The sequence below is a fragment of the Callithrix jacchus genome, chromosome 1 (genome assembly GCF_049354715.1).
Source record: "Callithrix jacchus isolate 240 chromosome 1, calJac240_pri, whole genome shotgun sequence".
In the NCBI taxonomy this organism is placed as follows: domain Eukaryota; kingdom Metazoa; phylum Chordata; class Mammalia; order Primates; family Cebidae; genus Callithrix; species Callithrix jacchus.
The window spans coordinates 191,125,419-191,152,400 of NC_133502.1; the positions used below are offsets into that span (position 1 = coordinate 191,125,419).

At 55.2% G+C, this 26,982-nt stretch overlaps 2 protein-coding genes across 18 annotated transcripts in view; one reads left to right on the forward strand and one right to left on the reverse strand.

Annotated features, from left to right (window-relative positions):
* Positions 1-10,885, forward strand: part of SGSM3 (small G protein signaling modulator 3) — a 37,137-nt gene extending 26,252 nt beyond the window's left edge. The window contains exons 2-22 of one of the 9 annotated variants that reach the window (XM_035300231.3): positions 1,904-2,020; positions 2,201-2,286; positions 2,538-2,604; positions 5,092-5,300; positions 5,392-5,499; positions 5,993-6,136; positions 6,378-6,573; positions 6,759-6,904; positions 7,110-7,334; positions 7,685-7,739; positions 7,838-7,965; positions 8,075-8,230; positions 8,452-8,506; positions 8,727-8,776; positions 8,913-9,065; positions 9,269-9,339; positions 9,436-9,484; positions 9,564-9,649; positions 9,817-9,939; positions 10,050-10,110; positions 10,724-10,885. In XM_035300231.3, coding sequence (XP_035156122.1) covers positions 2,014-2,020; positions 2,201-2,286; positions 2,538-2,604; positions 5,092-5,300; positions 5,392-5,499; positions 5,993-6,136; positions 6,378-6,573; positions 6,759-6,904; positions 7,110-7,334; positions 7,685-7,739; positions 7,838-7,965; positions 8,075-8,230; positions 8,452-8,506; positions 8,727-8,776; positions 8,913-9,065; positions 9,269-9,339; positions 9,436-9,484; positions 9,564-9,649; positions 9,817-9,939; positions 10,050-10,110; positions 10,724-10,771 — 2,223 coding nt within the window. In that variant the 5' untranslated portion in view covers positions 1,904-2,013 and the 3' untranslated portion in view covers positions 10,772-10,885. The other 8 variants (XM_078334640.1, XM_078334648.1, XM_035300159.3 and 5 more) reach the window with 8 other exon arrangements.
* The window catches only part of MRTFA (myocardin related transcription factor A), a 208,093-nt gene continuing 191,956 nt past the window's right edge, over positions 10,846-26,982 (reverse strand). For 6 of the 9 annotated variants that reach the window (XM_008990884.5, XM_078334610.1, XM_078334623.1 and 3 more), the window contains 8 exons: positions 23,827-24,002; positions 23,188-23,337; positions 20,565-20,818; positions 20,156-20,327; positions 18,089-19,129; positions 17,020-17,172; positions 16,670-16,730; positions 10,846-12,498 (listed from right to left, as the gene is read on the reverse strand). In XM_008990884.5, the coding sequence (XP_008989132.3) occupies positions 11,981-12,498; positions 16,670-16,730; positions 17,020-17,172; positions 18,089-19,129; positions 20,156-20,327; positions 20,565-20,818; positions 23,188-23,337; positions 23,827-24,002 (2,525 nt within the window). In that variant the 3' untranslated portion in view covers positions 10,846-11,980. The remainder of the gene's footprint in view (positions 12,499-16,669; positions 16,731-17,019; positions 17,173-18,088; positions 19,130-20,155; positions 20,328-20,564; positions 20,819-23,187; positions 23,338-23,826; positions 24,003-26,982) is intronic. The other 3 variants (XM_078334601.1, XM_078334625.1, XM_054239199.2) reach the window with 1 other exon arrangement.

Sequence of the window (26,982 nt, forward strand, 5' to 3'; positions counted from 1 at the left end):
AGAGCCTCTTTAATGGTCAGGAATGTTCTGCTTTGGCCTTTATCCTAAACTTGGCTTAGTCAGCGTGTCTCTGAGGCAGGAGCAGAAGCTGAGATGCCCATGGGAGCTACTTTTGTCCTCACACTTGTATGTCTTTAAAGAGAACTGAGATTTTTTCACAGCTCCCTTGAAGTGGTGGTTTGATTTTCCTCTTTTTTGCTGCTTTCTCACTTACCTAATTCTTCCCGATTTATCTGGAATTCTCAATACCAGAACCGCATGGCAGATAGCATGGAGAATAGGGGCTGCTATGGACCAGGATAACAGCTGTCATTTCTGAACTCTCATGGTCTGAAAAATGGCAAAAGTAAATTTTTCTTCACTGCCAGGTTTAGGTAAATATAATTTCAAAAACGGATACAACTTGTCTTGAAGTCTTTCAACCACATCTCATTGTTACCTCCGTTTCCTTTCACGGAGAGCCTTTCATTGCGTGGTTAGAAGTAAAAGGCTTCCGGGGTCCAAAGTGGCTCCCGCCGGAGGTCATGGCGCTCGCGAAGGCGAGGTCATCAGTTCAAGGCTAACCCAAGCAACCTCATAGGCTCAAACTGATTGGCAAAAAAAAAAGAAGAAGTAAAAGGCTTGGCTAGGCACAGTGGCTCATGCTTGTAATCCCAGCACTTTGGGAGGGCGAAGCAGGCGGATTTGTTGAGCTTGGGAGTTTGAGACAAGCCTGGGCTACATGGTAAAACTCTTATCTCTAGAAGACATACAAAAATTAGCCAGGCATGGTGGCGTGTACCTACATTCCCAGATACTCGGGAGGCTGAGGTGGGAGGATCCCGTGAGCCTAGGAGGTCGAGGCTGCGGTAAGCTGTGATTGTACCCCTGTACTCCAGCCCGGATGAAACCCTGTATTTAAAAAGAAAAAAAAGTTAACAGTAAGAAGACAAATAGCTGCTGGGTATGGTGGCTCACACCTTTAATCCCAGCTGCTTCTGGGGCTGAGGCAAGAGGATCACTTGAGCCCGGGAGTTCAAGAACACGGTGAGCTGATTTTGGTACTGCATTCCAGCCTGAGTGACAGAATGAGAACCTGTCTCTTAAAAAAAAAAAAAAAAAGCCTGATTTACAAATGGACAAATGGGCAAAGGCCTGGTACAGCCTGTAATCCCAGCACTTTGGGAGGGCAAGGCAGGCAGATTGCTTGAACCCAGGAGTTCGAGACTTGGGCAACGTGGCGAAAACCTGTCTCTACAAAAAAATATAAAAATTAGCCAGGCATGGTGGCATGTGCTTGTAGTCCCATCTACTTGGGAGGTTAAGGTGGAAGGATCATTTGAACCCCGAAGGTGGAGGCTGCAGTGAGCCAAGATTGAACCACTGCACTCTTGCCTGGGTGACAGAGAGAGACCCTGACTCAAAAAATAGTAATAATAAAAAAAAAAAAAAAATTGGGAAAAGTGTGACTTTTCCCTTCCGTTGCTAAACAATGGTTAGGGCTTCAGTTCCCACTGCCTCCAGGATAGCAAAATCAGAGTGTGGGTGGAAAGGACTCCTCTTTGCAGGAGAGAAGCTGCTTTAGAATGACTTTCCTCAGGCCGGGCACCGGGGCTTACACCTGTAATCCCAGCACTTTGGGAGGCTGCAGTGGGTGGATCATGAGGTCAGGAGTTCAAGACCAGCCTGGCTGATATGATGAAACTACATCTCTACTAAAAATACAAACATTAACCAGGCATGGTGGTGTATACTTATATTCCCAGCTACTTGGAAGGCTGAGGCAGAAAAATCTCCTGAACCTGGGAGGTGGAGGTTGCTGTGAGCTGAGATCACGCCACTGCACTGCAGCCTGGGCGACAGAGCAAGACTCCATCTTAAAAAAAAAAAAAAAAAAAAACTTTCCTCTTTGCTCTCCTAACAGGACAGATGATTCTGGACCAGATGAAGCCTGAGGAGCCTTCCAACTCTAAGATAGCAGGATAGGAGACTTCAAAGACTGGAGCTGCAGAAGAGTTGCTAGCCCTCAGCACAATGTCAGGTAGAAGCAGGGGCTGGACTTGAAAAGGGGGTGTGAAGCTCTCACAGAGGAGCCAGAGGGATGGAAGTTGGCTTGTTTTGTTTTCCATCAAACACCATCCAGACAAGAGAGGTGGAGAAAATGTACTCCAGGCTGCCTCTGCATTTTCTTGATTGTTCTCCTGGTCCTGTTTGGTTTTAGGAAGCCATACACCTTCTGCCTGTGGCCCTTTCTCAGCCCTGACTCCGAGCATATGGCCCCAGGAGATCTTGGCCAAGTACATGCAGGTATAGCAGTTAGCCAGGCACCAGCTTGCTGCACTCCCATGCTGTGTTATAAAGGGCACCCACCTCTGAGAAGAACAAGGAAAATTGTAGAAAGTTGAGGTTGAGTGGTAATCCGAGAAGGATTCTGTAGCCTTTGATCTGAGCTTGAAGGCTGGGTGGGATTTTAGCAGGCAACTCTGTGGGTGGCATCTTTCAGACCTGAGGGCCCCAGCAAGGGGAACAAACTGACCCATTCCTCATCCTTATTCTAGAAGGAAGAGTCAGCAGAGCAACCAGAGTTCTACTATGATGAGTTTGGTTTCCGGGTGGACAAGGAAGGTAAAATGGAGCCCTTCCATGGCATCTTGCTGATGTTCTTTGGGGAGGACGCCACTCCCGTGAGTGGAATTACACGGCACATGATGGCTAAGCTCTGATGTGTCACTGTTCCAGATTTAAGGAAAGAGTATATTTGAGGGTCATACTGTTATAAGTCTGGGAGACCTCTGTCTTTTTTGAGATAAATTTTACTGATCTTTACCTGATAATAAAAGCAATAGTGTTCATTGCAGAGAAGTTGAAAAATTCAGGCGGGATGCAGTGGCTCATGCCTGTAATCCCAGCACTTTGGGAGGCCGAGGTGGGTGGATCACTTGAGGTCAATAGTTCAAGACCATCCTGGCCAACATGGTGAAACCCTGTCTCTACTAAAAATACAAAAATTAATCAGGTATGGTGGCAGATGCCTGTAATCCCAGCTACTCAGAAGGCTGAGGCAAGAGAATCAGTTGAACCCAGGAGGCAGTGAGCCGAGATTGCGCCACTGCACTCCAGCCTGGGCAACAGAGCATGACTGTCTCAAAAAAGAAAAGCATATTTTAATGGCTGCATACTATCCTGTTACAATGAACTTACAGTAATTGGATAACCACTTTTCTATAACTGAGTCTCTAGCCCACTTCTGTTTTCTACTGTAAGTGGACCTTTTGGTCTTGAGTGGTCTATTGGGAAGGCCACCTGCCAGGCCAGAACTGTGGCTGGGACATTTTAATTGACCTCAGCTAATCACCTTCGGGTCACTCATGTTTCCAGTTCCAACAAAAGTTTTTCTTGTTCTGATTCCTAGGCAGATATTGCAGGTGAAAGGTTTGGGTTGAGACACAGGGAGCTTGCTGTGTGATGGAAATGTCTGTTTGGCTGGGTCACTGGGGTCACTGTTATACATGGAACTGAGATTGCTTGATGGGGAAAATGTTTAGACATTTGTTTATACAACAAAATGTACACCTAACATTTGTGCATTTTACTGTAAAGTCATCAAATTTGGTATCTTTGAAAGCTGGGTTGACGGACTGGCTTTCAGGTGAATAAGGACAAGGCTGCCTGTGGAGCTCACATGGGGATTGCTGGGTTGCCACAGGAGAGCTTGTCCTCATTCATTCAACAAATAGCTCATGAACCCAACTGTGGGTGGTGCACTCTCCATAGCTGCATCCCCACAACCTTGAACAAAACTGAAGGTGGTCTCGACTGCATGGAGTTCTGATTCTAGTGAGGGAGGCAGGCAGCAAACCAGCATGTAGTATGTGCTGGGGCGAGAAAAGCAGTGAAAATACTTCCCGGGATGCCAGGCGCAGTGGCTTACTCCTGTAATCCTAGCACTTTGGGAGGCCAGGGTGGAAAGATCACAAGGTCAGGAGTTTTGAGATCAGCCTAGCCAACATGGTAAAAAACCCCATCTCTTCTAAAAATACAAAAATTAGCTGGGCGTGGTGGTGCACACCTGTAATCCAAGCCACTTGGGAGGCTGAGGCAGAAGAATCTCTTGAACACGGGAGGCGGAGGTTGCAGTGAGCCAAGATCACACCATTGTACTCCAGCCCAGGCAACAAGAGCAAGACTCTGTCTCAAGAAAGAAAGAAAGAGAGAAAGAGAGAAAGAGAGAAAGAGAGAGAGAGAGAGAGAGAGAGAGAGAGAGAGAGAGAGAGAGAGAGAGAGAGAGAGAGAGAGAGAGAGAGAGAGAGAGAGAGAGAGAGAGAGAGAGAGAGAGAAAGAGAGAGAGAGAGAGAGAGAGAGAGAGAGAGAGAGAGAGAAAGAGAGAAAGAAAGAGAGAAAGAAAGAAAGAAAGAAAGAAAATACTTCCAGGGACAGGGAAGAGGGGTAGTCAGTCATGTATAAGGAAGCCACAGAGGGCTTCTTGGAGATGCTACTGGAAGAGAGCCCAGCAGGAAGCCAGGGAGTGGGCACAGCTGGGAAAGTGGAATGAGAGGTGCAAAGGCCCTGTAGTGACCTTTTTTGAGGAAAAGCAAGGAGGACTGTTTCATTGGAGTGGAGGGAGCAATCAGAATGACATGATCTGACTTGCATTTTGGAAGGGTCACTGTGGCTGTGGGAAGAACGGCCTTTGGGAGGTAAGGGCTACTGCAGCGATCCAGATGAAGGACAAGGGCTGTGGTCAGGGGTGGTGAGATGTAAAGGAATCCTGTGTGTCTGCTGATGGACTGAGTGGGGGGTCTGGGTGAGGGAGGAGCCAGAGGTGACTCCAGGATTTAGGCTGAGCAGCAGGAGAATGTGTCATTTCTGGATCCGGGTAGGACTATGGTAGGAGTGGCTTTGAGGAGAAAGTGAAGAGTTTTGCTCGTTGTAAGGTGCATGTCAAAAAGCCATTAGCTGTGGGAATCTGGATCTAGGGGGAGCTATCTGGCCTAGAGCTGTGAAGCTCAGACCCTCTTGAAGACGGGCTTGGCTGCTTGGAGAACAGCAATGGAGCATGCTGCTTCCTTCCTCCTCTGCTCACTGCCACATTCCGTGGCTCTCTCCTGGCAGAAGGTGGTGAGCCTGGCTCCAGTCTGCTGGCGAGCTCCCCTCTGATGGAAGATGCTCCGCAGAGGCTGCGGTGGCAGGCTCACCTGGAGTTTACCCATAACCACGATGTGGGGGATCTCACCTGGGACAAGATTGCAGTCTCCCTACCCCGCTCTGAGAAGCTCCGCTCCCTGGTGCTGGCTGGCATCCCACATGGCATGAGGCCACAGGTAAGGTGGCCATAGGGGGTTGAGAGGGTCTTGGCCCCGTGATCAGGTGTCACGAGAAAGACTGAGTGCCCTTTCGGCTCCCTTCCCTCAGCTATGGATGCGGCTCTCTGGAGCCCTGCAGAAGAAGAAGAACTCTGAGCTGTCCTATCGAGAGATTGTGAAGAACAGCTCCAATGATGAGACCATTGCTGCCAAGCAGGTGAGGCTGGTGGTGCTGTGCAGGAAGAGCTGCAGGCCATCTCTCACAGGAGGGAGGGGGTCTGCCTTGGCTTCTGGGAGTGTGCCCTTGTTTCTGGGGGAGACTACCCTTTCACCCACAGTGCCTGGAGGACACTTGTTCCCTCCTGGGTCCTCTCTAGGCCATAGAATTGTCCCACAGGCCATCAGTGCCATGAAAGGGCTTAGAGATGGGGTTCCCAAGCCCAGGTCCATTTTAGGAACAGATGGGGACTCTAAATATATAGACTCCAGGCTTCAGGCCCCATGTTCAGTCAGTCGGTCTGGCATGAAGCTCCCAGGTGGATTTGATGTCCCGGCTCCTCATTAGTTGGGAGCTGACCCTGAAGGGAGGAGTCTGACCTTGTCCAGGAGCACAAGGAACTCCCATTCCTGGGGGAGAAGCCTGCCTGGGGTCTGCCTCCCTCCCAGGGTGTCACAAGGTCTTGTTGTGGGTGCCGGTGGCTGCCTGACAGATCGAGAAGGACCTGCTCCGCACCATGCCTAGCAACGCCTGCTTCGCCAGCATGGGCAGCATCGGGGTGCCCCGTCTGCGCAGGGTGCTCCGGGCCCTAGCCTGGCTCTACCCAGAGATTGGCTACTGCCAGGGCACGGGCATGGTGAGCACAACCCCGGAAAGGGCGGCAGGAAGGGGGACAGGGGAGTCCAAGGAGATCAGGGGAGCTGCACATTATTTAAGCAGAGGGCCCCCCCAACAAGGAACATGAAACTGATGCAGGCCGAGGAAGGCCTGTGTGACCCCAAAAGGTTTCTGCTAATTGTTCTCCCTAGGGTGGGGGTGCCTTTTCTACTCTGTACAAAGACCTGGGTAGAGGGCCCTTGTCCCTGTGCCCTGGCCAGGTAGCCGCCTGCCTCCTGCTGTTCCTGGAGGAGGAGGATGCCTTCTGGATGATGTGCGCCATCGTTGAGGACCTGCTCCCCGCCTCCTACTTCAGCACGACCCTGCTAGGTGTCCAGACTGACCAGCGGGTCCTGCGCCACCTCATCGTCCAGTACCTGCCTCGTCTGGATAAGCTGCTCCAAGAGCATGACATCGGTAAGGGGCTCCTGAGCCACCGGCTCCCATGCTGCAGCTTGGAGATGGGACACAGCACCCCCCCAACACTCCCATGGTGTTTGGTGCTCTTTTGTTCTCTGGTGTTCCCTGCCCTTGCCTTCCTCTTGAGCAGGGAGGCAGTTTCCTCCACCTCCTCCCTGGGGCTTCGGCACCTGTGTTTACAGAGCTGTCCCTGATCACGCTGCACTGGTTCCTCACGGCCTTCGCCAGTGTGGTGGATATCAAGCTGCTACTGCGAATCTGGGACCTGTTTTTCTACGAGGGCTCCCGGGTGCTGTTCCAGCTCACGCTGGGCATGCTGCACCTCAAGGTGCTCCAGAACCCCACTGTCCCCAGAGCCCCACTTCAGGCTGAAGAGTAGGAGCCCACGGTGGGGGAGGGAGGGAGAGACCTCCCTAGGTCAGGCAAGACCAGCCCCCCTCCCCCCCGTCCCTGAAGATGGGGGTTGAAGTTAGCTTAGTGCCAGGTCCCTGCAGTGACAACCTCCTCCCCCATCCCGCTCTGGCATGGCCCAGGAGGAAGAGCTGATACAGTCAGAGAACTCGGCTTCCATCTTCAACACACTCTCGGATATCCCGTCGCAGATGGAGGATGTGGAGCTGCTTCTGGGGGTGGCCATGCGGCTGGCTGGCTCCCTCACTGATGTGGCCGTGGAGACTCAGCGCCGCAAGCACCTGGCCTATCTCATTGCAGACCAGGGCCAGCTGCTGGGGGCTGGTGCCCTCACCAACCTCTCTCAGGTGGCCCAGGATGGGGAGTCCCACCTGGCCCACGGCATGTGGGGAGGAGGGGTCACCTTGAGGAAGCTCAGAGTATGAGGGCTGCAGGAAATGGACCAGCCCTTCCTGCTTTGCCCCCCCCAGCCTGGTACCGGGGGCCCAGTCAGAGCACAGCTGTGGGGTGACCCAGCCCTCCTTGGGCTTTACGTGTCTCGGGCTCTGCCCCTGGCATGGTTTGGGAGGAGGGCATTCCTTTCTCAACTGTCGGAGCTGGCCTCAGCCCATTTCAGATGAGCGAGCATAAGCGGAGGGTGGTGGGTTCTCTTCCTCCCAGGGGCCAGGGCCGCACTGACTTGCTCCCCGTGGTGCAGGTTGTTCGCCGCAGGACCCAGCGGAGAAAGTCCACCATCACTGCCCTGCTCTTCGGTGAGAGCCCTGCGGGTGCCAGCAGTGTGAGCATGCAGGCATCTGTCCTCACACACCTGGGGTGGGCCATGGTCACCGTTGCTGTCTGGGCCTCCTAGGGGAGGATGACCTGGAGGCGCTCAAGGCCAAGAACATCAAGCAGACGGAACTGGTGGCCGATCTCCGGGAAGCCATCCTGCGTGTGGCCCATCACTTCCAGTGCACAGACCCCAAAAATTGCAACGTGGTGAGTCACCAGTACCCTGGGCCGGTACCAAACGCAGTCCTAACTCCTCCAACCCCCTTGGTGGTGCTGAGGCTTCTCCCGCTTGGTGGGCCTGTGTTCACCATGGCAGGAGCTGACCCCAGACTACAGCATGGAGAGCCACCAGCGGGACCATGAGAACTACGTGGCGTGTTCACGCAGCCACCGGCGCCGAGCGAAGGCCCTGCTGGACTTTGAGCGGCATGATGATGATGAGCTGGGCTTCCGAAAGAATGACATCATCACAGTGCGTGGGGGCGAGGGACTGCCAGGTCCTCAGGCTAGGGCTGCTTCCCCAGCCTCCCTCCACCAAGCCCCTCCCTACCTCCCTACCCTGCCAAGAGCTTCTCTTATGAACACGTGGGGGGTCTTGGCCTGGCCCAGTAGCTGAGGAGTCGTATCGAGAGTGCAGGAGGTGCTGGCCCCTGGCACCCAGCTTTGGTTCCTGCTGTTTTTCCTCCTGTGCAGATCGTGTCTCAGAAGGACGAGCACTGCTGGGTAGGGGAGCTGAATGGCCTGCGAGGTGGGGGCCTTGGTCTGCTCTTGAGCTGGGAGAGGGAGGAAGGGGTGGGCACAGAAGACTTAAAGACTTGGGGTAGCCTTTCTCTTCCATACCCCTGCCTGGCTTGAGGTCCCAGAGGCAGCTGGGCTGGCTTCCTGCTGCCCTGGCCTGTGGGCTGTGTCTGTTCTGTCCTGAGCCATCGTGAGGTGGCTGCCCCTCACAGGGCTTGTTTTTCCCGCAGGCTGGTTTCCAGCCAAGTTTGTGGAAGTCCTGGATGAGCGCAGCAAAGAGGTAAGGGAAGGCTGGGCACGGCTGGTACCCTCCTAGTCAGGGCCTGTGTCCCGGCTTATAGCATGGCAGACAGGACGGGAAAGTGCCTGGCTGCAGGCATCAGGCATGGCTTTCTCAGACCCATCACTCCTATCAGTACTCCATCGCGGGGGACGACTCAGTGACTGAGGGAGTCACAGACCTCGTGCGAGGGACCCTTTGCCCGGCCCTTAAGGCCCTGTTTGAACATGGATTGAAGAAGCCATCTCTGCTTGGGGGTGCCTGCCACCCCTGGCTGTTTATCGAGGAGGTAAGTCAGTGGCTTGGCCCATGTCTCCAACCCTGCACCACCCCTGCTGTGCCCCCTAGCACCCATTTTAGGCTCTTCCTGCCCCTGAGCCCCACCAAGAGGATGGGAAGAGCTGGCAGGGTGGTGAGATACCTAGTTGGCCCCAAAGGATTTGAACCAGCATCTTCCTGTCCCTGCACTCACACCGTGTGTTGTCCTCACAGGCTGCAGGCCGGGAGGTGGAGAGAGACTTCGCCTCTGTATATTCCCGCCTGGTTCTCTGTAAGACCTTCAGGTAAACCGGCCTGGGTTCTCCTGGCAGGGTCGCCTGTGGTGGGAGGGTGGAGCCTGACCCAGCCCCAGCACCCCAGGAGCTTTGGTGCCCCCTCAGGTTGGATGAAGATGGCAAGGTCCTGACCCCGGAGGAGCTGCTCTACCGGGTAAGGGGAGCCTCCTCTGCCAGACTCTAGAGACCTCTCTGGGGTTGGTTTGAGTGACAGCTGCCTGTGCTGTCCCCAGGCTGTGCAGTCTGTGAATGTGACCCACGATGCAGTGCATGCACAAATGGACGTGAAGCTCCGCTCACTGATCTGTGTGGGGCTCAAGTGAGTGTGGAAAAGGGGTTGGAGAGCCCTGGAGTAGGGGGCCCAGGTCCTTCCCTGAAGAGGGTGGTCTGGGAGCTGCTGAGGGGACAGGTCAGAGGCCCCTACCATGGCTATAGCCAGAAGGGCCTGGAGCTGCCCCTGCTCCCCACTCCTGGCCGTGTCCCTAGTGAGCAGGTGCTGCACCTGTGGCTGGAGGTGCTTTGCTCCAGCCTGCCCACCGTGGAGAAGTGGTACCAGCCCTGGTCCTTCCTGCGTAGCCCGGGCTGGGTCCAGATCAAGTGTGAGCTCCGGTGAGGACCTTGCTGGGCTTCTGGGCCAGGCCTGGCGTTGGGGATAGAGGTGGGGTAGGAAGGGCTGGCTGGGGTGACAAGAGCCTCACCGCCCCACTCCTCACCTCTAGAGTCCTCTGCTGCTTTGCCTTCAGCCTCTCCCAGGACTGGGAGCTCCCTGCGAAGAGAGAGGTGGGTGGTGTGGGCCTCGTAGGGCCTGCACTGATGGAGCTGCCCAAACAGGTCCTGGGGTGGCCAAGGTGGGGACCCAGAGTGCTGGTGCCAGTGATTAGAAACTACCCTGGCCCCGGCCATGCCCAAGGCCTGTGAGGTGAGGGGCTGCCCTGTTTGCAGGCACAGCAGCCCCTGAAGGAGGGCGTCCGGGACATGCTGGTGAAGCACCACCTCTTCAGCTGGGATGTGGATGGGTGACCCCTTCCTCCCACCCTGGCCAGCCTCGGGCCTGCTCCAGGACTGGGTTTGAGGTGGCCCAGGCCCCCCAGGCTGCAGGGTCTGGGGAAGAGCTGCTCCAGAGCCCTGCCTAGGACCCCGGGATTTCAGGCTGCCCCACTCCAGTTTTCCCAGCACATCCCAGGTGGTGGGAGCAGAGGGTGCTCTGCCCCACCAGGGTCCTTAGGGATGCTCTGGGCCCAAACCACAGTTTGTACCAAAAACCTTTGAGGAGGTGGGGAGCCACATCTTTGCTCAGGAAGAGGGAAGGGGGTGGGGGTGGCTAATAGGCTCCTGGACTCCTTGGTTTACAAATAAACTGTCTTTGAGAAAGTACCTCCTGTCTTCTGTGCAGCCAGGGCTGGATTCATGTCCAAGGTTTGGCACTGCCTGGCCCCTCTGATGCTGGGACACAACAGGCCAGGACCCAGCTGTGCCACCCACCCCTTCCATGGATTGAATAAGTTGGACTGTCAGGCCTGTGTTTTTGTTTTTATTTTAAAAAGTTCACACACCTTCCCCGTGTTTGTTTGTTCCAGCACTGGTTTTGGTGGCTCCATCCCTACTCCCCTATGAGTCAGGCCAGAATGCGAAGCCAGTGGCCCCAGGACAGGAGGTAGCCACAACCTCAAGGCCACCTCTCAGCCCCACAGCAGGGTGAAGCCGGGCCCAAAGCCCCCGTCCCAGGGCCACGTTGGCTGCAGTGAGGTGGTGGGGACGGAATGTGAGTGGGTGGAGAGCTCCTGGCAGGAAGGCCAGGAAGCACCTCTGCCCTTGTGGCACTGATAAGGAGCCAGGAAACAGGGCAGGTGGGGCACAGACTGTGGCAGGGTGTCTACATGTCAATCACACGTGATGGGTAGGCTTGGGTAGTTGCGTGCCAGGCTGGGCACCAGACTGGCACACAGCTGAAAGGTAACCCTGCATCCGGCCCCCAGGAGCTATGGCCTTCCAGGCCCTTCTGTGAAAGGAGGATGGGAGGGAGTTGCATCCATCTCCTTCCCCCCAAAAATATATGTCTATATGTATGTCGATATATAATATAGAGGTATATACACCTGTACAGAAAACTTTTGCCACCAACCACTAAATGGTTACACTACACCAAGACACTAAAATGGCTGGGAGCCCTGGGGTTGGCAGACACCCGGAATGCGGGGGGGAGGGGGTATCGGCCCAGGCTAATTTCTCCCTTCAGAGCGAAGCAGGGAGAGAAAGGAAGAAGATTCACCCCTTGACCTGTCTCAGCCCTGGGCCAGAAGAGAAGCATCCTGGCTGGGCTTTACCTACCTTAGCCAAATTGTAGCCAGTAAGTGCCCCCTGACCTCAAAAAAGGAGGTCAAGCTGAAATGGCCCTGGCCCTGACCAGGCATCCAAAACCCCAGCGTGAGAGCCAGGGCTGCTTCTTGACAGCTGCTTTCCTCTGCCCTAGGTAGGCCTGAACCAGGAGTAGGGGCTTCTCTGTTCCAGTCTCCCAGGGAAGGGAAAAAGCAGGGGCTGTGATTGTCAAGACTCACAACCACGTGGAGAGGCCCAATCACGCAGGAGAGCCACGCACTGGAGTACCCTGACTCCCCAGCCCCGTCCCCACCCCCAGTCTCAAGCCAGAGAGCTACAAGCAGGAATCCCAGTGCAGCTGTAAATCATGGCCATCGAGGAAGTCTGTGGAGAAGAGGCTGGGGGCAGTGGTGCTGAGGGGGGCCAGGCTCAGTACGGGACCACCTGACGACAGCTCCAGCCAGTCCATGCTGTCCAGGTGGCCATCAGCCAGGTCCAGGCCCATGCTGCTGCTGGGCTCAGGGGCAAAGTGCAATTCTGAGGTGTCCATGGGTGACGGGGGGTGGTCCAGGATGGCAGAGCTGCTCAGCATCTGGCTATGGAGGTCATCAATGAGGGAAAGGGGCTCTGGCCCCTCATGCCCACCGGTCAGCAGGGGCAGCCCTGTGCTGCTCTCCAAGAAGTCCTCCAGACGCCCAGGGAGAGAGGGTGAGGCCGGTGGGGGTGGGGCAGCCTGGGGGAGCTCAGCAGAGGGTGATGGTTGTGCTGCCAGCGGGGACCCACAAACTGTGGTTGGGGATGGCTTCTCCTTCCCTGGCAGGGATGGTGGCTCCTTGAAATCTGCTGAAATTTCTGCCAATCAAGACACAGTAAATGGATATCAGAAATCAAGCCTGTATATCTACGTGCAAAAGAATGAAGGTGGACCCCAACTTCACATCATTTATAAAAATAAAACAGATCAAAGACTTTAAGAGCCAAGACTATAAAGCTTTTAAAGAAGTGATATCCAGAATACACAGAGAACTTCTAAAACTCAACAACAAAAAAACAAACGGTTCAAAGAGCTCAGTATCGCTTGTCATGAGGGAGAATAGTGAGATACACCTCAAACCCATTGGAGCAGCTACCATAAATTTGTGTGTGTGTGTGTGTCTCCCTCTGTCACCAGGAGCCAGGCTGGAGTGCAGTGGCATGATCTAGGCTCACTGCAACCTCCGCCTCCCAGGTTCAAGCAATTCTCCTGCCTCAGCCTCCAGAGTAACTGGGACTACAGGCGCATGCCATCACGCCCAGCTAATTTATGTATTTTAGTAGAGACGGGGGTTTCACCATGTTAGCAAGGATGGTCTCGATCTCTTGACCTCATGATCTGCCCGCCTCAGCCTCCCAAAGGGCTGGGATTAGAGGCGTGAGCCACTGTGCCCGGCAAAATTAAATTTTTAAGAGCGTGTCGGTGAGGATATGGAGAAACTGGAGCCCTTGTACCCTGTGACAGAAATGCAAAATGGCACAGCTGCTATGAAAAGCAGTATTTTGAGGTTCCTCAAAAACTTAATAGGATTACCATAAGATCTAGCAATTCCACTGCTGCACATATACCCAAAAGAATTGAAAGCAGCGTCTCGGATATTTGTACACAGGTGCTGACAACAGCATTGTTCACAGTGGTAACAATGTGGAAGAAACCCACGTCCATCAATGGATGAAGGAATTGAGAACACTATACTTAGTGAAATAACCTGTCACAAAGGACAAGTAACTTGGCTGGGTGTGGTGGTCACGCCTGTAATCCCAGCACTTTGGGAAACCAAGGTGGGTGGATCACGAGGTCAGGAATTCAAGACCAGCCTGGCCAACATGGTGAAACCCTGTCTTAGCCAGGTGTAGTGGCGTGCCTGACATCCCAGCTACTTGGGAGGCTGAGGCAGGAGAATCGCTTGACCCAGGGAGGCAGAGGTTACAGTGAGCCGAGATCACGCCACTGCACTCCAGCCTGGGGGACAGAGCAAAACTGTGGCTCAAAACAACAAAATGGTTACAATGGGCAGGGCGCAGTGGCTCACACCTGTCATGCCAGCACTTTGGGAGGCCGGGACAGGCATACTGACTTCAAGCCAGGAGTTTGAGACCAGCCTGGGTAACCATCTTTACCCACCCCCCGGCAAAAAAAAAAAGGTAAATTTTAGGTGTATTTTGCCAAATTTTTAAAAAGTAAAAAAAATGTTCAAAGGACTCAGCCATTCTCCAATAGAAAATAAGCAAATGGTTAGGCAGTACATGAAAAGATGCCCCACATCACTAATGACAGAAATGTGAACTGTAAGATATCACTTCATGCCCATTAGGGTGACTTGTATCAAAAAATTGAAAATAAGAAGTGCTAGTAAGGAGGTGGAACCCTTGTGCCTTGCTGGTCTGAATGTAAAAAATGTTACAGCTGCAGTGGAAACAGTTCAGAGATTTCAAAAAGTTAAACATAGAAATTACCAAACGACCCAGCAATTCAGCCCTAGGTTTATGCCCAGAAGAACTAAAAGCAGGGACTCAGACACCTGCACACCCACATTCACAGCAGCGCCATTCACAACACTTAGAGGGTGGGAACAACCCAGGTGTCCAGCCACAGATGAATGGATAAAGAAAAAGTGGTCTATCCACACCACACATATGACTCAGCCTTTAAAACAAAGTGAAGCTCTGACATGCTGCACCACAGATGGACCTTGAGGACATTAACTGAGTGAAGTAAGCCAGACACAGGGTAAACTGTAATTCCACTTCTGTGAGGTCCCTGCAACAGGCAAGTTTGTAGAAAGTGGGATGGGGAATGCCAGGGGCTAGAGTGGAGTGGGAAGTTACTGTCTGAATAGTTTCCCTATGGGGTGAGGTAGAAATTCTAGAGTGGATCGGGGTGATAGCTGCACAACACTGTGAATGGACACTTACAAAATGGTTAGAATGGCAAATTTTGTAATTTCACCACAACTAAAAAAAGAATTATGCAGAAACCAGGCCTGCTTCCCAACCCTGTAGGTTCTGGCCCCTCCTGTCCCAGCAGAATGCATTCTCTGTCCTGTGGCTGCTCTCAACAGGCAAGGAGGTCACTGCTTGCCCAGCTGCCCCACCTGCCCAGACCTCTCTCCTCAAACACCTGCTTCTGGCATCACTGCCACCTCTTGGTCCACTTCTCAGTGTCTCTTTAGGGGCAGGCAGCACCCACACCCACCATCTCCCTTTCTCTGCCATTGCTTAAAAGCTAGAGTTCAAGGCCTCTTCCCTTTTCCTTCTTGAACAATCTCTTCTCTGGGGTAGCCGCCTCATTCTCTTGCAACCTCCCGAAGCCTCTCTCCTGAGTGCCCAGCCCAGTGTCCTCACAGCAGTACCACCTGCACTAGTGCCCCCAGGACCCGGAAATTCTCCCTATGGCTTTAGAATTGCTGACCTCACAGGAACACCAGTGACTGAGCTTGTCTGACATTGAAATAAAATTCATACAACATCAAGTCTACCCTGGTAGAGCTGCGGTTCCAGGCTGAGCTCCTGCTTTGCCTGCACCCCTCAGTCGCTCCTCCTCCTGGAGCCACTGGCACTAGGAGAGAAGTCCACGCTTGGTGCCCAGCATCAGTACCACGTGCCCAACCTTCTTGCCTTCTGCCGCCAGTAAGGTCCCCGAGCTCCTCCCGAGGGCCATCTCCAGGTCCTCTGGGATGTCCCACTACAGCTGGGTCCCCTCACACAGATGTGCACCGTCTCCTGCCAGCACCTGCCCTACCTCCTTCCTCCCCTCTGCAGGGGAACCTCCCAGAGAGCTCTCCATGGCCACCCCAACCCTGCTCTCAGACCTCTCACAACTTCCTGTTGTACCCATGATGCCTGCTTCCGTGACCAGGCTTCAACCCTCAGGTCCCCTGGCTGTAGCTGGCTTCCAGGACACCGTGCCCTGCCACTGCTTGTCCTCCCAACGCCCAAGGCTGGGCTCAGCCCCAACCTCTGCTCCCCCACTTCATGCTCTGGACTGCCTCCTGGCTCCGAATGCCAATCTAACTGCGACTACACTCCAACTCCTACTTCCGGCCCTGACCTCTCTCACAAATGCCACTTGATGTCAACTGTCCCCGTGAACCCTCCACTCGGGCTCATGACATATCCCATCAGGCTGCACAATGTGGTCCAATGTGGTCTCACATGTGCCACTCACTCTGCCAATGGCTGCTTCACCCTGGCCCTTCAGGCCACAGCCCTTGGGGTCATCCTTGGCTGGTCCTTCCCTCTCCCCTCATCTCATCCATAAGGACACCAACCTGGCTCTTTCCAAATGGGGCTGACTCCAGCCACTCCTCCGCCCACCACTGCTGCCTGCTGGGCTACAGCCCTGCTCTCCAGCGGCCCCCAACCCAGGGCTACAGCAGCTGGAAGGTTCCTGGGTCCTCCATCAGACCAGGCCACTCTGCTCAAGGCTGTGCGATGGCTTCCCACAGTCCAGCCAAAGCCACCCTGTCCTGGTGCCCAGGAGGCCCTCGTGATCTGGCCACAAAGTCCTTCTTCCTCTTCCCTCAACTCAACTCCAACTCAACAGGCGATCCCGAGGCCACACAGATGCACAGAGCTGCCCCTGCTTGCAGGAGGCATCCTGGACCTTCCCCGCCAGGCTTCCCAGACCTCTTTCCCTCCCCTCCATTTCTCCTAAGGCTCCTTTTGGATCTTCCATATGATCTGCTCATTTCATATATTTGTTGTCCTCCTCCTGGGGCTGCACTGTCAGCCCCACAAGGGCAAATGTCTCTTCCGTTCACGGGCAGGCGAGGGCCCTGGGGCAGTGCTCCCAGCTGAAGAACAGCACTTTCCCTGGTCCTTTCACCCAGGCCTTGGAGACAGGAGGGCTTGTAGCCACTGCCGCATCCACAGTGCCTGCCCAAGACTGGTCACGCATGAAGCATTCGATAAAACCCAACCAACCCAGGGCTAGAGACACCTATGAAGAAAGGAGGCTGTCAGGGAGGCAGCAGGGGCCCGGGGTTACCTCCGCTCTGAATGAGAATGTCAAACAGGTCATCCATCTGCTGGCTTGAAGAACCATTTTCCTGTGGGACCAAGGGAAAAAAAAAGATAAAAATCTTGAATGGGAGCTCCCAGCCTGGCCTAGGAATGAGGCCCTCCCCCTGCCCCAGAATGGACAGCCAAATCCATAGCACCCACGGGCATGCCCAGACTCCTGCCGCCTGTCCCCTAATGGCTCACTCCCCAAGGCCTCTCTGACCCTGAAGCCAGACTTTGCCTGGCCCCTGTTCCTTCAGGTGGGGCTGTAGGAGCCTCAGCCCAGCAGCCTAGGGCAGCTGCCCACACGGGCCAGGCCCAGCCTACCTCTCTTACCTGCTGCTTGGGCTGCTGGCTCATGGCTTCCTCATAGCCAGGTGGTTCCTTCTTTAGCAGAGAAGTGGGGGTCCCAAAGAGGGGCTGCAGTGGGTGCTCCAGGTCCATCTGGGCGGAGGGGGCAAGCGCTGGAGAGTCAGGCTGGGATGAGGGCTGGACAGGAGAGCAGGGAGAGGACTAGTGGCCAGAGGGCTCAGGGTGCAGACCTGCCTTGTAGGGGGTGGTGGGCAGGGACAGGGCCTCTCACACTCCAGGAGGGCAGATGGGAGGCACTGGCTTTTAGGGAGCTTTTGTTAAAAGACACTGGGGAAAAAGGAATACAGTCTGAGGGGCCCTCAACCTTGCAGGGATGCCTGGCTCCTTGAGGTTTGGGAGAAGTCTCTGGGCCAGTTAGCCCCTGAGATTTCTGCTTCTTTCTCTGCTTGGGGCTGCTCAGGGACCTGTCTCTTCTCCCGAGGTACCTGTTCCTGTCACTGTCTCCTCTAACCCCAGGTTCTGCAGGACCATGAGGCTACATAAAGCCTCAAGGCAGCCCTACCTGTGGCCTGGGCTGGGAGAGGGTCTGCTAGGGGAGCTTTCCACTGCCAAGGCCTTGGTGGTGACAGCTGGCCTGAAGGGAGGACCCTGAGCTGGATCCTGGCCAGACAGAGGGCCCCACAGCCTCTCCCCAGGGCAAGCCACCTCTGACCTTGGGAGTGGCCACTCCCCACAGAGCAGCGCTAGGGCAGGACCAGCCTGGGTGTGGGCTGCTCAGGAGTCCTGCTGCTGAGGTATAGAAATGTTCTAGTCTCAACTGCCAGAGAGGTGGGGAGTTCCCCACAGTGGCTCTGCCTGATGGTGAGGGGATCTGAGGCAGGTTCCTTAACTTCCCTAAGTCTCAGTGCCCCCCCTCCCCACCACGCCGTGAGATGGGGATGACAACCCCTCATTTCAGAGGGTCGAAAGGAAGATTAAATAAAGCAAACACAAAATGTCCAGCACGAGAGGGCGCCTGGCCCAAGAGGGCTGCAGTGAGAGGCTCTTCCCACCCTCCTCTGGCCCCTGCCCAGTTCCTCCCATACCCAGGTACCTGCTGGGGGATCCCACTGGACAGGCCAGGGCTGTCTGCATTCTTATTGGTCACGGTGAGAACAAGGTGGGTCCCTGTGGAGTCAGTGATGAGGGTGGGAGGTGCAACTCCCTTGATGAGGCTGGGGCCCTGAGGGCCCAGAAGCAGCTGGGGGGCAGGGACCTGCTCGGGCTCAGGCTGCACGGCTTCCTGCTTCACCACCACGGACAGGGGTCCTGGGGCCACAGCACAGGGGTCTATGTGGTTGGTGGTTGGGGCAGCCAGGCTGGGGCTGAATGGCTGAGCTAGGCCCAGGGGCTGTTGGCTCAGCTGGCAGCTGGAGAAGCTATTCTCCTGCTTCACTGGGGTGCCGAGAGAGGCAGGGGCTGGGGTAGGGGTGGGGGTGGGGGCAGGGGTTAGGGCAGGCTGCTGGGCTCGCTTCTCCTGCTCCAGCTGCAGCCTGAGCCGCTCCACCAGCCTTTGCTTCTGCCGGAGCATGCGTGTCAGCTCCTCAATCTGCTTGTCCTTCTCCTGTAGCATCTGGTCCTTGTCTCGCCCCTCCAGCTCTGCCCGCCCCCCAGGGCTCAAGCAACAGGATGCAGCCCGGGGACCCTCCTCCTTCACGAGGATCTGCAGTGGTGAGGCCTGCAGGGTCAGCTGCGTCAGGGGTGACGTCACCATCTCGCCAAAGGTGTCCCCCGGGGTGGAGTTCTCATCGCCTGTGCTGAGCAGTGAGCGTTCCGAGGGGGTGGGAGAAACGGGGGGTGTGGAACCCGTGCTACCAAATTTCACCACTCCATTGCTGCTCACAGTGGCCACCACCACCTCAGTTGGGGCCAGGCCTGCTGCCACCAGGGCTGGTCCCGTGCTCAGCCGGGCTGCCGGGAAGGCTACCACCACCTCACCAGCCTTGGGCAAGATGGAGGTGGTGGCAGGGGCCTTGGGGGCTCCTGGTACAGGGCTGATTTGGTCTTGGTAAGCTCGAAGGCGCTCAATCAGCTCAGTTTTCGTGCCTGAAACGGGCAGCGATCGCAACTTCAGCTCCTGCTTTAGCTCTGCCACCTACAAAGGAGTCCAGAGTCAGGGAGGCCGGGGCAGCTGGACAGAGGGCATGGGGTCCAGGCAGAAGGGCAGTCCGGGTCCCATGGACCACTTCAGATGCATCAACCACCCTAATCCTCCAATAGCCTGGAGGGTGCGATGTCCCCACCCGAGCCAATAGCGTCCTCCCTTTCATTGCTCTCACTCTTAGCAGGGGCCTGGTTAAAATGCTCCCCACCTATGCAGGCATCGGGGGCTGGCATGTAGTGCCCACAGCTGTCCCCAGCCCCCAGCATGGTGCCTGGGCTCAACAAATACTGAATAGAACAGACTAAATTTTGCAGAAGAGAAAACAGCTGATGAAAGTAGAGTTGTTCAGAGGACAAGTGCTCAAGGAAGCTTGGTCCAATCCATCCTCTGATGGGGCAGAGAAAACAGGCAGGGCACTGGGTGTGACCCACTCCTCTCCAAGGCCCTAGGACGAAGCTACGTCTGTGACCCTGATCATGGGTCACTCTCCTCCCAGGCAGATACTACACCTGAATGGCTGAGTAAGCTCTGCATTAACCAGCAAAGGGGAAAATGTTGGCGGGGTTGCTGTGGGACAGCCCTGTCTACACTGACCAGGTCTGCGACTGTGGACAAGATCTTCCTCTCATTGGTGCCTCAGCCTAACCATCCTCAAAGGGGCACCAATCCCCACTTCTCATACTGTATGTACCACACAAGTTGAGGAAGCTAAGAGACACACAACGGCCTGGAAAGATGCTGGCTGTGCTGCCAACAACAGGAACCACCACGAGGAATCTGGTGTCATCAGGACCACCACCAGGCAGCCTCGGAGCTGTGTCCAAGGTGCCCCTGTCTGGTGGAGACCAGAGCCTGGAGCCCTGCTCTTTACACAAAGAGGTAAAACACCTTCTCTGATGGTGGGTCCTGGGCTGGCTGCTTTCCCTGCCTAAAACCCAGCACCCAGACAGCCCCTGTTGGGAAGGGCCAGACCAGCAGTGGCTCAAGTTTTCCAGTGTGAGTGAGGCAGCCATGTACCTTCATGTCATCCAGGTTGGCTGGCAGGGCTCCCGGCTTGCCAGTCAGCGAGGTGCTGTTCTGACGTGCCAGCCCACAGGGCCCAGAGGTGCCTGAGCTGGAGCTGCCGTTGGCAGTGGAGAGGCTGCGCACTGGGGGAGGCCCACTGCTTCCCAGTGCCTCCCCTGCTGACCTGAGAAGAAAGAGCAGAAATGAGCACTCATCCAGCATCACCTTGGCCTCTGCAGGTGGCAGCCCAAGCCTGGGCTGCAGCATTGGGTACAGATGGGTGGTCCTGCCTGCAGACCACTCTGTAGCATCCAGACCAGAGGGTCCTTATAGACGTGGGGTTCATCCCCACCAGACCCGGTACCTGCCTGGCTCAGGGTGGCTTGGGGATGGGGGCAGACAGTGACCAGCGGGTGCCTACTTTGGTGGGGCAGGCAGGATGGCCTGGTAGTTGTGCTGCTGCTGCTGCTGCTGGTTGAGGATCTGCAGCTGGAGGAAGAGCTGCTGCTGCTGCAGGATCTTGGCGTAGGAAGAGTCCATGGGGGGTGCTCCCCTGTCCTGCTTCTGGTCTGGGGGGATGTACTGGTGGTACTTGAGCTTCTTCACCTTTGGCTTCAGCTCCTTGGCCTTCTTGCTGCGCTGTGACTTCTCACTAGCAGACTTGGGTTGGCTTTGCTGAGGGCACAGGAGACAGGGTGCCATCAGGGGCCGCCTCAGGTTTCTCAGGGTGAGGCTGGCAGCTCTCCCCATGCCTATGTGGCTTCCAAGAAGACACTCCCATCCATCCACACTTTGCCCATTTCCACTCTTCCCTGTGGGACCATATATGCCTCCAAAAACAGAAACATGCCCAGAAAGGTGCCAGGAAAGGGGCTGAACTGAGAGGAGAGAAGCTGTGCCTGGCTCCTGACTTAAAAGAGCTTCTAGCTTGGAGGGTAAATCAACCAGATGTTCAAGCACAGACATCACCATGACCACAAGCAGAGGATACACAAAGAGGTAAAACCCAGTTGGTGGATGGCACTCGGACTGCACCAGACCAGGCACTTCACAAAGACTGAGTCACACCAGCCTCTCAAGAATGCTGCCTGCTCTTCTCTTGCTGCTTTTGGGGCTGGGGGAAATCTTGCCAGGTAGGATCTGTTGGGTCTACTTGAAAATGGTGAACAGGATCAGAGAAGTTACTTGTCCAAAGTCACAATGTGATCTTGCTCTTGTTCTAACCCAGGACTCCAAAACCTTCTATTTATGCCCCAAAGACCTCCAGCTGGCACAGCTGCTGGGCCAGGAGAGTCAGAAGACCCAAACTGACCAAGAATGGCCAGTAGGTGTGTGGGAGACCTGTTCTTGGAGCAAGGAAGGGCACAGTTGGACAAGGTGAGTTGGCCAGGGAGTGCTGGAGAGAGATTGTGGATAGCTGAGAAGTTCTGAGCAGAGAACAGCAGGCAGAAATGTACAAGGCTGGATGTAGGAACAGGTGGCTTCTAGACATCCTGGCAATGAGGACCAAAAAGAAAGTTGGGCAGGTGACCCACTAGTAGAACAGACAAAGTGAATAGGCGGCAGGTGAGGAGTGACCATAGGAGAGGTTCTGGCTTTGCTGGGAGGGTGGAAAGGGTGGAGAAAGGGCAGGGCTGCTGGGGCTGTGGGGCCAGCAATGCCCCAGAAGTAGGGAACAGAGCCTGCAGAGGGGCCTCTGAGCACAGGCTGGGGAGCAGGCAGAAGTGCAAGAAAAGGAAGAGAGGAGGCCAAAGGCAGAGCCTAGGGAGCACCCCCACTTAAAGGGAAGAGGAAGGGAGGCAGGGAAAGCACAACAACCAAGGAGAGGGAACCCCAATAACTGGGCCAGGAGCACAGCAGGTGGGGGTGGGGGTGGATTTGGATTGAGGCTCTTAAAGATAATGTTTCAGGCCACTGGTGGGGTGACTAAAGAGATGTGTAGACAAAATACAGACTTTTCTTCCAAATGTCATGGGCGAAGGAAGGCGACAGGAGTGTGACAAGAAGCACACCGGAGGCAGGAACTCTGGGGGAAAAGCAGGAACACATGCGGACAGTAAGGAAGAGAATACAGGTGCAGGACAGGCGCTAACTGAGCTGCGGGAGACACCACTCACTGCTCCCCAGGACTGAGGGAGGAGACAGTGACGTTCAGGAAGCCACAGTGACCTTCTGACATGAAGGAAGGAGGCAGCAGAGATGACAAGTCATGTGCAGAGGCGGGACTGGGGTTGTCACCATGGGACAGAGTCAGGCAGCGCCACAGGACAGGCAGGCAGCCCCAGAGCTAGTGGGGCCCACTAAGGCCAAAGCACAACCGTCAGACAGCCCGGGCTGCAGACTGTCGGCCTCTCCTGAGGCTCAGATGGCCAGGGGCTGCCAAGCCAGGCACAGGGTTTATGTGAGAAGAAAACCTAGAGAATAAGGATGGACAGAGCAGAAAGGGTGCAGGTGGAGCAGGTCAGGGAGGCATGGGCCAGGCAGAGGTGTGGGGCTGGGGTCACTGAGATCCTGGTGGCCAGGTGGCTCTGTGGAGCAGGGAAGATCTGGCATCAGCTCTTGGTGCAGCTGAATTTAACAGCAGACACCTCTGTGTAAGTGAGGCAGCAGTGCCCAGCACAGGGTCCCCCACACCAATGGCAGTATAACTCCTGCCTCCTGCAGGCATTTCCGGTCAGGCCCCTCCCACATGACTCCGGGCACATTGCTTCACCTCTCAGCCCCTCACTTGTAGTACATAGCTCTATTACTGCCTCACGGAGTTGTTGAATGAACAAGACAGAATGTATGGGTATGATTTCATGGATGAGAGCAGGAATGAGTACCTGGAATGCCAGCCGATAGCCACCAATATGTGGCTATGATCGCAATAGCCAGTGTCATGATGGATAGCAAGGAGAACGGGAAGAAACTCTCTGACCACTGGGAGAGCCTAGACATGAACCACACCCCTTGCAGTTATCCCCACAGCTGGAAATGAAGTCACAGCAGGACTCCGAAGAGCACAGGGAAGGGGAGGGTACTGATTAGTGGCAGAAATGTACCTTAATGAGTGTGGGGGTGGGCTTGGCGGTGGGGAGAGTGGTTCCATTGGTGAGGCTGGGAGGCAGCAGAGGCGGGGGAGGCAGAGGAGGTTGCTCTGCCAGGAAAAGCATTTCTCCGGAATCTGGGCCCATCGGAAGTTGAGACACAACCTGAGACAGAAAAAGGGAAGTGAGGACATGGCCACCTCCAGGTAGGGTGTGCCTAGCCTGCCCAAACCTGCACAGGGTCCTCAGTTGCCATCACTATCAGAGGGGAAATGGTGGGCAGAGACCAGGGAAGAGCAACCCCAGAGAGAAGGCAGTAAAAAGTTCACAGAACTGAATATACTCAAGAAAAGCAGGCTGCTCTGAAGAAATGAACACAGAATGGGCCCGTGAGGTTTGCAATCCCACTGCAAGGCAGCTGTGGCCAATGTTGTCCTCCACCTGACCTCTGGCTGCTGGAGACGAGCCATTGCCCACATCTCCCACAAGCAGGAGCTCAAGCAGCCAGCATCTGAGCCACTAGGGTAGCGCCCCCTTCCCCACACCCTGGCTTCCCTGTGCAGAGCAGGAGGCACCCCCGGCCCAGAAGAGAGACCTTACTCAGGGCAGCCCCAGCACTGTGGAGCTGGGGAAGGATCTGGAAGCAACACTCACCTGGGTGGGGGATGCAGAGGTGGCACTGGGCAGTGGTTCGCTGACTCGGGCCTCCAGGGGTGACGGCACAGAGCCCTGGGACTCATGACTGGCAGGCTGCTCGGGGGATAAGGCATCGCTGCTGTCCTCATCGAAGGAAGAGCTGTCTGCTACTTTGGGATAGTTCACCTGGCCCACTGAAACCCAAAGCTGCCATGAGACTCCACCTCCAGCCCAGTGCACAGGTGAGCAGGGACAGGCCTTGCTCACCAGCCACAGGCAGAGTGTCTGGCCCAGAGCCCACATGCCCTGTGAAGCAGGAAAGCCAAGGGAGACTAGCAGCCAACCTGCTTTCCTGGTCTGAAAAAGCTCTGGTCATCATCATGACCCTGCAAGAGAGGACAGAAAGGCCTCCTAGGCCATCAGAGTGACCTGTGGGCTGAGCAAATGCCTCCTGTAGCCTCTTGCTTGTAACTCTATACTGTGTTTAGTCTTCAAAGCCAAATTTTCCCTCCCTCCCTTGCTCCTCCCTGGGAAACCCGGGCTACCTTTCCACCTCAACCATCTCCCTGTTGCTAAAGGTACAATGTATCTTTATCCCATGCTGCATAAAACTACCTTCTTCCCCCATGATGCTTACAGATGGTACAGTGAGGGCTCTGAATGAGGGACCCAAAGAGCTTAGACAACAGCCCTGTGAGTGTAGCTGAATTTCCCAGAGGTCAGGAACAGACTAAGGAGCCTGGCTCTGGGCTTTGAATGGAGAGTATCCCAGAAAGGGTATGCCTGCCTGCACAGGTGAAATAGAGGAGGTGTAGGAACCTCCTCTAGAGGCCAGTGGCTCCCAGAGACCCAAAGCCTGGGCAGCAGGGTCACCAGAAGAAAACATAATGCTGGCTGTAACTGCCCTGGCCTGACTCACAGCCAAGCTCTGGATGGCTGTGAGTGCATGTCCTCCTGAGGCCAAGTGGGAAGCAGAGGCAGGGGAAGAAGGCGCAGCACAGAGCTGCTGTTCCACGGGGTCCCAGTGGGCAGGAAAGATGGGAACAGAGGCAAGGAGGTTATTTCAGGACTGTCACAGCCACCAGCTAAGCACTGCCATGGGAAGAGGTGGGGGTGGCAGGTTCTGAGCTGATCTGTCCATGCAGAAAGCACTGAGGCAGTGGTGAAGGCAGAGGTGAGCTGCCACCCAAGCCTGGGGAAGTGTGCTGTGTGGGAAGACACCAGATAAGAGGAACAAGGCACAACAGCTGAGGCTGGGTTTGTCCACACAGTAACTCTCCTAGCAGCTCTTCCCCTCTAGGGCCAGGGCCAGGGCCAGGACCTGAGGCTCTCTCCTCCCTCGGGACCTGGGAAGGACACATCTGAGCATCTTTCCTACTGGCAACTGTGGCGGTGTCTGCTCCTCTCTCCCCTTATCTGTCCCAGCAAAGGCAACTACACAACACAGAACAAGGCTTGCTGACCATGTGTACCTCATGCCAGACATACAGCTAGATTTCCCTACAATTTCCTACTCCCAGCCAGGGCACCTGCTTTGGGATAGCAGCCCCATGGTGGCCACTATTGGCAATGGCGAGCCAGGGTGGAGGAACTATAGCTTCCACCAGATTAGTCCAATCCAAGGAAGCTGCTGGTCGTACTGTGGAAGACCTAGGGCTGGTACAGGCCAGGGTCACTACAGACTCTCTCTTCACTCACAGTCACATGCTGGTAGAAACATGGGGTCCCTGCCCTCCAGGTGGTTATAGTCCAGCTCCCTTGGAGCTCAGTGAACGCTCTGCTACAGAGAAAACACAGAAGCTAAGGGCACACTGAGGAGAGACTCAGGGAAGACTTCCTGGAGGGGAGGGCTTAAAGTGAACCTTTAAGATAACTGAGGGGCCTGGAGGAAGGGTGGGGTGGGAGCTTACATGTGTGGGAAAGACCCCAACCCCCGTCACCCCTTTTCTCAGGCCTCAGGACGGTTCACTCCCCCTACTCCCACTGCCCACTTCCTTCCCTTTCATCTGAGTCAAACTTCCTTCCCAGCTTTGCCTCCTCCTATCTGAGCCAAACCTCACCTTAGTGGGGTTCTATTTCCTCCTCCTCTTCCTCTGAAGCTGCCCATCCTCCCTTCTCCCTGACTCTTTCCTCTCAGCCCAAAAACCTACTCCATTGCACCTGGCCTGAAAGCCCCTCCTTAACCCAGCACCTGCCTCTGTTTTCCTTCTCCACAGAACTACTGGGCAAATGAACATTTGCCATCACCACCTCCTTACGTCCTACTCAACCATAAAATCTGGTTTTTGCTGGCAAATGTTCCGTGCTCTTTAAAGTCCCCAACAATCACCCCATTGCAAAACTCCTCAAACAAACAAGTTGTGTTCGGCCAGGCCTCTAGGCCACTGCCCATGCTATTCCTTGACTGGGATGTCCCTCTGCACCTTTTCCACTCGGCAAACTCTGATCCAGCCTCCAGACTGTCCCCAAAAATGCTACATTGTGTGTGGCCACCAACACCTGCCCCCATCCCTGAGAGAAGTCCCTCTGCTGAGCACCACTGCACTGACACACACATATCCATTGTTACACACTGTACATTAGAGCAGTTGCCAGCTGGTCTGCAATGGGTGTTATTGCTGACAACAACAACCATTGTGTGAGTCTCTCTAGGCGCCAAGGACCATGCTGGGCCCTTTATATCTATCAGTATGTGTGATCCTGCAAGCAATTCCACAAGGCAGGTGACTCTGAGACAGTATCACAGGGCCATGCCATTCCTACTATGCAGCACTGGCATCTCACTGGGAACCAGATTCAGAAATGAGTTGTTTATACATCAGTCTTCTTACATCAGACCCATGTGAATTCTTTGAGGGCACAAGTCATATTTTATTCATCCCTGTGACATCAGGACTTGACACAGGGCCTGGCACGCTGCTGACTCTCGGCACACATTTATCAGACTGTGGCTGGCTGCAGAATCCAGGAACTGGCTTAGCCCATACACTGGCCTATAACTGGGGCTGCTGAGAAACACACAGAGGAAAGCATGGAGATGAGGCAGGATGGATGCCAGGGACAATCTGTAAATTCTAAGGGCTACTGTGCCAACATGGGAAGAGGGCTCCTCAGGGCCCAGGGTGTGCCAGCCTCCAGGAGGATGGCTGCAATGCAGAGGATGCCCTCAAAACT